General features: G+C 36.1%; 2 protein-coding genes across 3 annotated transcripts; one reads left to right on the top strand and one right to left on the bottom strand.

The window, feature by feature from the left end:
* The first annotated feature begins 112 nt into the window (after positions 1-112).
* Positions 113-5,830, top strand: bcl7a (BAF chromatin remodeling complex subunit BCL7A). 2 transcript variants are annotated; one of them, XM_051894532.1, is made up of 6 exons: positions 113-349; positions 1,344-1,425; positions 1,794-1,890; positions 3,166-3,339; positions 3,420-3,517; positions 4,402-5,830. In XM_051894532.1, the coding sequence occupies exons 1-6, from the start codon at positions 258-260 to the stop codon at positions 4,465-4,467; spliced, it is 609 nt and encodes a 202-aa protein (XP_051750492.1). In that variant the 5' UTR covers positions 113-257; the 3' UTR covers positions 4,468-5,830. The 2 variants fall into 2 exon arrangements, with proteins under 2 accessions (XP_051750492.1, XP_051750493.1); XM_051894533.1 differs by lacking the exon at positions 113-349 and adding an exon at positions 403-539.
* Positions 5,160-8,549, bottom strand: alkbh2 (alkB homolog 2, alpha-ketoglutarate dependent dioxygenase). The gene is made up of 4 exons (XM_051894531.1): positions 7,716-8,549; positions 7,224-7,475; positions 6,622-6,820; positions 5,160-6,504 (listed from the first exon to the last, which is right to left on the bottom strand). Exons 2-4 carry the CDS (start codon positions 7,465-7,467, stop codon positions 6,177-6,179), a joined length of 771 nt encoding a protein of 256 aa, XP_051750491.1. The 5' UTR covers positions 7,468-7,475; positions 7,716-8,549; the 3' UTR covers positions 5,160-6,176.
* Positions 8,550-8,684: the final 135 nt, after the last annotated feature.

The raw sequence follows: 8,684 nt of genomic DNA, 5'->3' as shown, positions 1-8,684 counted from the left end.
GTGTAAAACGCCTGTGGATGTCGTAGCCATTGTTTCGATTTGATCGACTTGTTTAGCAATCTGTTAAAATATCGTTTTCTTTTCTCTGTTCGCTAACAAAGGATCGAAACGCGTACCCGCATTGACCGTGTCTCTCATGCTTCGAGGGCATTTGGCTTTAGCGCAGGCGCACAAACCCCGCCTCTCTCCTGTGCTGTGTGCATTCGCATTGTGTCTAAACAGGCAGCGAGCAAAAAGATATTTTACCAACAGCAGTAATGTCGGGCAGGTCGGTTCGAGCGGAGACGCGGAGCAGGGCGAAAGATGACATCAAGCGGGTTATGGCTGCAATTGAAAAAGTGCGGAAATGGTAAGAGAGAGCGTCTACCCGTTAACGAACAGTACAGACAGCCTGTGGGGGAGGAGAGACAACGAGAAACAATGAAATGAAAGGAAAGAGAGCGTTTATTCCACTCCAATTTAAGTCAGATGTCCCGTTTCTGCGTTTCTTCGCGCAGCTGCTGTTTTTGTCGGCTTTTGAAAAATTAGTTAAGAAAAATGTACGTCGCATTTTTCTTCCATTAAATTTTTATGTGGGTTGAACCTAGAAGCCATTTCGTTGCAGTCACATGAAGGCTTTGCTGTTTGAGCCTGTAATGCCGGCTGAATAGTAACCGAACGGGCTGACATGATGAACTAGAGTCAAACGTCCGTACCAAACAAAAAGTGCCGCTGAACGGGCGTTTGACTCGTTCATCTCATCTGTGAGTGAGTGACTCGCGCTTCTGAGCGACGGAGCGTGAGAAGAGTTTTATCCACGCGCTGGGGTTTAAACTCAGCGCGGAGCTTCAGCTTCGACTGCACTTTCACACTTATCAAGAACTTCAGTTCAACTTAAAATAATTTTTCTAGAAAAATGGTTATGAGTTTAACAATAACCACAACAATAGTATCTTTCTAAACTTAAAAAAAATAAAAATAAAAAATATCCAGAGTTAAATAAGAAAAAGTAGTTTCGTCATAACATAAGTGTGACTGAAATTTTCCTAATCTATGAGCTAATAAAAAGTGATTTTTAAATAGTATGATTTAAATTTAATTAGTTTAATCATTGTTCTACACAATCATATGGTTGCAAAATTGTACACTTTTGCAAAAAGAGTAAAAATAGTTTATTATAGATGCATTGCTAACATGTTATCAGTTGCATTGCATATTCTGGAAATACTTTTTACACAACAATACCTCTGCAGAGATTTCTCATGCTTACACTAAATGTAAATGTTTAAATAATGTATCCTCTGTTAAACTCATTTGCTTGCGGCCTCTTGTCTTTGATAACTAACAAAAACATGCATCTCCAGGGAGAAGAAATGGGTGACTGTTGGTGACACGTCACTGCGAATCTACAAGTGGGTACCAGTGACAGAGCCCAAGTCAGATGATGTAAGTGACATTATAATGCTCTATTGCAATTCTAGTCAATACCAATAACCCAATTAATTATTGTCATGTTTCGGCCGATCTGATAAATCTTTTTCAATCTCGCTTTCCGAAAGATATTGTTTTCCCAGTTCTTTTATATGAATAATTTTTTTTTTTTTTTTTTTTTTCAAATTAGAAAAGGTAAATTCATAGTGGGATTGAGATCACTAGTACCAAAATTTTTTGTTTTTGTCGCTGGTGTCCCAGATGATAACACTTTTTAGTTGTAGCATCACACACAAAGCCAACATTTATTTTGCAATATATCTTTTAGATATGTTTCACTATTCTTCACATGGCTTAAAAAATTAAATATTTATGTCACACAGAAGAACAAAAACAAGAAGAAAGGCAAAGATGACAAGTATGGCTCTGAGGTCACGACCCCTGAGAACAGCTCCTCTCCTGGAATGATGGATATGCATGGTAATGCTGCAGACCTGACAGTTATCACACTCTAATCGCATCTCAAAATAATGCTCATACAGCCTTATCAGGCTCTGTTACTTGGCAATTTATTATAAATTTTAGTTTTTTTTTTTTTTTTATACACCAAATTGTGATCTCTGTGATTCCTAAACTGTTGGTCTTCCAAGCATGTATGAAAAGTTAAATAAGCCAGAAATGACCTTGTAATTTCACACCAATTATCTATTTTAAAATATTTTTTTTTATTATTAATGCCTGTTTGCCTTCCTTCCAATTGAATTGATGTCATTTGCTATTTTTTCATTTAAAGGGTTAGTTCACCCAAAAATGAAAATTCTATCATTAATTACTTACCCTCATGTCGTTTCACACCCGTAAGACCTTCGTTCATCTTCGGAACACAAATTAAGATATTTTTGATGAAATCCGTTGGCTCAGTGAGGCCTCTTGCCAGCAAGATAATTAACACTTTCAAATGCCCAGAAAGCTACATATTTAAAACAGTTCATGGGACTGCAGTGGTTCAACCTTAATGTTATGAAGCGACTAGAATACTTTTTGTGCGCCAAAAAAAAAAACATATTTATTCAACAATATCTAGTGATGGGTAATTTCAAAACACTGCTTTTTAACACTGAAGTTTCAAAGCTTTATGAATCTTTTATTTCGAATCAGTGGTTTGGAGCACGTATCAAACTGCCAAAGTCACACCCCCCAGTGGTGAAACATTGAAATTTCAAAACACTTATAACATAACGAAGCCTCGTTTACTGAAATCACGTGACTTTGACAGTTTGATACACGCGCCGAACCACTGATACAAAACAAAAGATTCTTCGAAGCTTCATGAAGCAGTGTGTTGAAATCGCCCATCACTAGATATTGTTGAATAAAGTCGTTATTTTGTTTTTTTGGTGTGCAAAAAGTATTCTTGTCGCTTTATAATATTAAGGTTGAACCACTGTAGTCACATGAACTGTTTTAAATATAACTTTAGTAGCTTTATGGGTATTTGAAAGTGTTAATTGTCTTGCTGGCAATAGATGCCTCACTGAGCCATCGGATTTCATCAACAATATCTTAATTTAAACGAAGGTCTTACGGGTGTGGAACAACATGAGGGTGAGTAATTAATGACAGAATTTTAATTTTTGTGTGAACTAACCCTTTAACCACCAATTAACATATGCCATATACTGTCTGAAAGTTTTTCCGAACATTAATCAAATCCTTTCACACCTTTTTAATTGTGTTTCTGTTTTTCACCTACAGATGATAACAGTAACCAGAGCTCCATTGCAGACTCCTCCCCATTGAAGCAGGAGACCAGCAACAACACTAGTCCTGCACCTGAACCCATGGCAGCTTCTCAGAGTGACAGCAATGACTTGAAAAGTGACCAATATCCTTCCAAACAGCCTTCTTCTGGTCAGGATAATAAGAGCGGTTAGTCACTGCAATGAATCCTCTACAAACTCTTTTCTATCCTTTGATGTTTATTTTAATAGCACTTTTTTTTTTTTCAGAACAAAACCACTGCTCATCAGAGTCTAGGACAGCCAAAAGAGACAGCAAGTCACATGGGGATTCAGAGCATTTTTTAGACTCTTCCAAATCAGCCCAGGTACATGCTAACAGTGTCACTTGCATTAAAGGAATAGTTCACTTTCAAATAAAAATTTCCTGATAATTTACTCACCCCCATGTCATCCAAGATGTCCATGTCCTTCTTTTTTCAGTCAAAAAGAAATTAAGGTTTTTAATGAAAACATTCCAGGATTTTTCTCCTTATTGTGGACTTCAATGGTCTCCAAACGATTGAAGATCAAAATTACAGTTTCAGTGCAGCTTCAAAGGGCTTTAAACGATACCAGACGAGGAATAAGGGTCTTATCTAGCGAAACGATCGGCCATTTTCTAAAAAAAAAAATCTAAATTCAACTTACGGAAAAAATGGAACGGGCGCCGCGTTCATTCTGTAAGTTGAATAAGGAAGGCGTAGGACATTCAGCGTAAGCTTTTTGAAGAATACAGAATCACGTTCTGGTGGAAGCACTTGTGATGCGATCATTTGTGCATATAAAGCATATACATTTTGATTTTTTTTTTTTTTTTTTAGAAAATGGCCGATCGTTTCGCTAGATAAGACCCTTATTCCTCGTCTGGTATCATTTAAAGCCCTTTGAAGCTGCACTGAAACAGTAATTTTGACCTTCAACCGTTTGGAGACCACTGAAGTCCACTATAAGGAGAAAAATCCTGGAATATTTTCATCAAAAACCTTAATTTCTTTTCGACTGAAGAAAGAAGGACATGGACATCTTGGATGACATGGGGGTGAGTAAATTATCAGGAAATTTTTATTTGAAAGTGGACTAATCCTTTAAGGTCAAAAAAGTACTAATTTCTTTATAATTTAAGAGAATTTAAGTATAAATAGCAACATTTTTTTCAGTCAGAGATCAGCTGTGTTTTTCTTATAACTGATTCAATGGATTTCTTTTGAAGGAATTGGAAGATGGTGCTCCCCCAAGTAAAAAAGGAAAAATCGATTCATCCTCTGAAGAAAGTTAACTATCTTCTGCCAGCTGTCATGCATTTGCTCTCCCAATCTCTTATCCCGAAACACATCACAACATAAAGGAATTTTTTTTCTTCAGTTCTTCACTCTTCCCTACTGCCATCTATTCACTTTAAGCCAGAAACCTGTCTTTTGCGGTCATTTTTAGTGTAGAGGGCATGTCTGGATCATCTTTGTATGAGTTAAGGTAATGAATCAAGCTGTGAGATATTGTATTGATCCTAAAACAGTTCATGCTGCCCTACAATCACTACGTGCTGTTTCTTTTGCCAAGATTAGTATTGTCAATTGAAACGGCACTGGAACTGCCATAGTTTTTCCAAATTGGCATTGATATCAACTGCCATTTGTGATTTTAAAAATTTGTATCATCACCTTTTCTTGTTCACTCAGGAAGGTCAACACACTGTTTTTTTTTTTTTTTTTAATCACGGTGAAAGTAACTGATTTCTGCTGCTGTAGTTTAGAGAGATTTCACCATAAGTAGCTAAATATAAAATAAAATACTGCAAATGGTACTAGTCACAAGTTATACAAGTTCTCCTGTGAAGACCATAGCTTGTAGCATAGGCCCTGCTTGGTTGAGTGCATTTGTGTTACTGAGAAGAGGAATGTTTTTTTTTTTTTTCGTCTTGTTTTTGACTGTCTACACACCTCTCCAAAAGTGCCCACATTTTAGTTCTCATTTGATTTTTTTTTTTTTTTTTTTTTTTTTTTTTTTTTTTTTAAATATCCAGGTAAGCCGAAAATGTTCATTTTCACTAATGCTCAAGTTAAACTGTGGAGTTCAAACCAAGCTTTGAAATGCTGGTTGCCATTTCAACAGCACTACAACCTTCCAACGTACACAAGGGATACAATAATTGCATAATTTTGATATGTCAAATTACTGTTTCTTTTAGCAGCAACTGTACTGACTGCATGTGTCGTCGTCCAAGGAAAAACGTGACATTGATTAGATTGTAACACAGGCAGGTTATGGGTAGACAGCTGTGCGAATACCTCATACTCAGTCCAGCAGTGCTGGAATGTAAACACTAAGTATGACTTTCTCGAAATTACTCTGTTACGTATGCTTGAAAAATAAAATGTATATATTTATACGATTACGTTTTTGCTACCCTTATGTTTTTGCCACAGTATTTCGCCAAACTATTGCCTTCTGTAGTTCAATCTTTGAAACTTTTAGCAAAATGTATTCATTGGGACCATATTGTTTTTTTTCTTTCCCAGTCTATAATAGAAATGTCTTGTACAGAAGTATGGTTGTGTCTATCCTATTTATTCCACATGTAGTTTATTGGTTTTCTAAAAAAAACAAAACAAAAACAAATAAAAGAAAATATTTCCTTTGAATGCTCTTGAAAGTTCATTTTGTTGCCAAATATCAAACCTGAATATGCTCTGAATAGTAAAGATGAGCTTGATTTCCTTAGATCATAGTCCATTTTTACTGCACATGATCTAGTGTAAAGACAAATAAATCATAATATGAAGACTAACAGAAAGTGATGCATAGTTAATATAAACTGATAACGTAGTGTGCAAGAGATGTCTGAATGTGCTAAAACGCAACAAAGATTCACCGCAGATTAAATGCCCAGAACCATGTGATGACGTGAAAAGTGCTCACTAGCTTTCTGACATGTTAGAACAACTAACATGGCCCACAGCAATACCTGGTAAGATGCTAAGAGAACAATCACTCCATTTTAATGCCAGTTTTCTGTCTGTTTTTCACTATGCGTCTGAAAGTGAGGTTGATGCGTGGTGTTTTGACCTTTTTTCTGACTGGAAGACTGTGATACCAGTATGTGTTTGTGGGATAGTTCATGAGCAGAAGACTCCCGTGAGCCAGCTCCAGCTTCACAGGCTCAATCTGACGTTTGCTAGAACCAGTTCGTGCATCCTTATGTCGGAAAATAAAGTCACGGACAGCTCCTAGAGATACAGAGGCAATAGGACAGGCAGGATCGAGTTCCCGTTCATCATCCCGATGCTCTCCAATGTGATCGTGACCGTCTTTATACCTAATGTAAACCATAAACATACTTTGCTCATTTTGAAAGAACACGACTTCTATGTTAAGTAACGCAACACTTCAGGCTCATAGGTAGGACAGTGTCAGCAGCAGAAACTTGAATTACCTGTTTATCAAAACAAAGTTGAATGTATGTCCTGTTGCCTTGGTAACAGCATCTCGAATGTGTTCCAAAGTGGGAGTCCATGGTTTAGCCAGGAGATGGACTCCAGAGAAAGAGTACATCAGTCCCTCGTCCCCATATGTCACTTGCTTCCTTGGAACACTGTATGACTTTCCATACACTTGTAATTTAGCTTTGTCACCTTTGTCACACGAGAAATAGAAACACAAAACATTTCAAACACTGACTTTACACTAATACAATCACCATCCAAACGACAACAGGATACGGTGCTATATTAATATAGCACACAGCATTTGGTACAAATATAAAAATAACACATCCTGTTTGTTTCCTGTATCTAATGCCAAAATACACCACCATACTAAAGTTTGGGGTCAGCAAGATTTTTTTAAAAACATATACTTTTTTCAGCAAGGATGCATTAAAGTGTTTAAAAGTGACAATAAATAGTTTACACTGTTACAAAAGATGATTTATTTTTTTTTTTTTTAAACTTTCTATTCATCAAAAAATAAATCAAAATTTCCTCAAAAATATTAAGGAGCACAACTATTTTCAACATTGATAATAATAAGAAATACCTGTAAAATACACCACCTCCTCTTCTAGCTGGTTAAACAGGCGATCAGCCTCCTCTTTGTCAAATAACAAACTGTAGTCACAGTCCAATCCCTCTGCCTCAAACTTCTGCCAGGGAATGGGCTGAGAAAACTCCTCTTCCACCTCACACTCATCTTCTTGGCATTTCTTGATCGGTTCCTCTGATTTCCATTCATCTGCCTCAACAGCTGATCTTTTTCTGTGCCGAGTTACAAACTTATCCATTCAAACACCTGCAGAACAAAACTTTATATTATTTCTTTGTTTTAATATAGGTACGGTGTGCGAATCAAAGAAAACTTCTATCTATATGTCATGCACATTTTAACAGCAAAATGTGGTTGACAGTAAACCATGTAGAGAGCTCTATGGTTTGTCAACAGTGTTTTGGTGGTTAACAACACGTGAGAAGAGGCGCTTTCTACTGCATTATCTAACTGTAACTTTGGGGAAGGATTCATAAGGTGTCTTACCTTTACTTCGTTTATGTTTAAATAAACTATCCACATTGCTCAAATTCTGTCCCAATTTTGTTTTAACTTCCAGTAATCGCGGGCGGCACACCTCCGGAAGTGTAACGTTACGTCCACGTCACTACCGATAACACGTCATATACTGTACTTTTCTATTCCGATGGTTACAGTGTACAAATGCATCTGGTTTAGCCAAGACCTTATTGTTCCGAGTACAGTGAGTAACTAGGAAAACCATGAAAAGAAACTATATGGGTGAATCTATAATTGCAGGTACATTTGGTGTTCAAAGAAAAAAAAAAAAAAACTCGTTGTGGATCACAAGATGTTACAAGCCATAACAATATAATATTTTCTGTAAAAAGTGTCTTATATAGCTGAAAATCATGATTTCTTGCTGTCCAAATTAGTCAGTGTATTTTTTCCATCATGTATCATTGTGTAAAAAAAAAAAAAAAAAACTTCTCTTTTGGTAATATTTTATTTATAAAAGCCCTAAATAGTCATTTTCCTAATTCTACAAAATTAAATTGTTTAAAAATAACTTTTATCTTATAAAAATGTACGTCCATAAATCTTGCGTAAATACTGTTCTGTTAATACATTGCCTTTAAATTGGTGTAATTATCTCCCACAACTATGTAAGATACATAAAATGATGTCACTTTCCCTCAGTTATAAGATATGAAGACCTGAAAGGTATGGGTGCTCTCTCTGAGAAAATATTTTAATCTAAAAAGTTCTTACACCAAGACTTATTTTGTAAAATATCAACATTGTTACCACAATATCAAAAGCAAAACAGTTTATCACTGATGACACAGTGGGTTGTTTAAGTCTTTGATTTCATCAGTGCCATGTGCTCTTAGCATTTATTTAACTTATGTTTTTTGGCTAAAAAGTTTAAAATGGTCAATTCTGTTACTGTCAAACTCTGTTACCAAGGTAGAGTAACAATGTTGACAGTAT

The sequence above is a fragment of the Ctenopharyngodon idella genome, chromosome 5 (genome assembly GCF_019924925.1).
Source record: "Ctenopharyngodon idella isolate HZGC_01 chromosome 5, HZGC01, whole genome shotgun sequence".
Classification (NCBI taxonomy): Eukaryota; Metazoa; Chordata; class Actinopteri; order Cypriniformes; family Xenocyprididae; genus Ctenopharyngodon; species Ctenopharyngodon idella.
Note: the sequence above shows the minus strand (reverse complement) of the source record. Positions and strands in the feature narration are given on the sequence as shown.

Excerpts from the sequence above, each read along its gene's own strand:
- alkbh2 (XM_051894531.1), bottom strand. The coding sequence starts at position 7,467 with ATGGATAAGTTTGTAACTCGGCACAGAAAAAGATCAGCTGTTGAGGCA. Across the intron at positions 6,821-7,223 it reads GGAGGTGGTGTATTTTACAG|GTGACAAAGCTAAATTACAA; the intron begins GTATTTCTTATT and ends CGTGTGACAAAG. Across the intron at positions 6,505-6,621 it reads AACTTTGTTTTGATAAACAG|GTATAAAGACGGTCACGATC; the intron begins GTAATTCAAGTT and ends GGTTTACATTAG.
- bcl7a (XM_051894532.1), top strand. The coding sequence starts at position 258 with ATGTCGGGCAGGTCGGTTCGAGCGGAGACGCGGAGCAGGGCGAAAGAT. Across the intron at positions 1,426-1,793 it reads CAGAGCCCAAGTCAGATGAT|AAGAACAAAAACAAGAAGAA; the intron begins GTAAGTGACATT and ends TATGTCACACAG. Across the intron at positions 3,340-3,419 it reads TGGTCAGGATAATAAGAGCG|AACAAAACCACTGCTCATCA; the intron begins GTTAGTCACTGC and ends TTTTTTTTTCAG.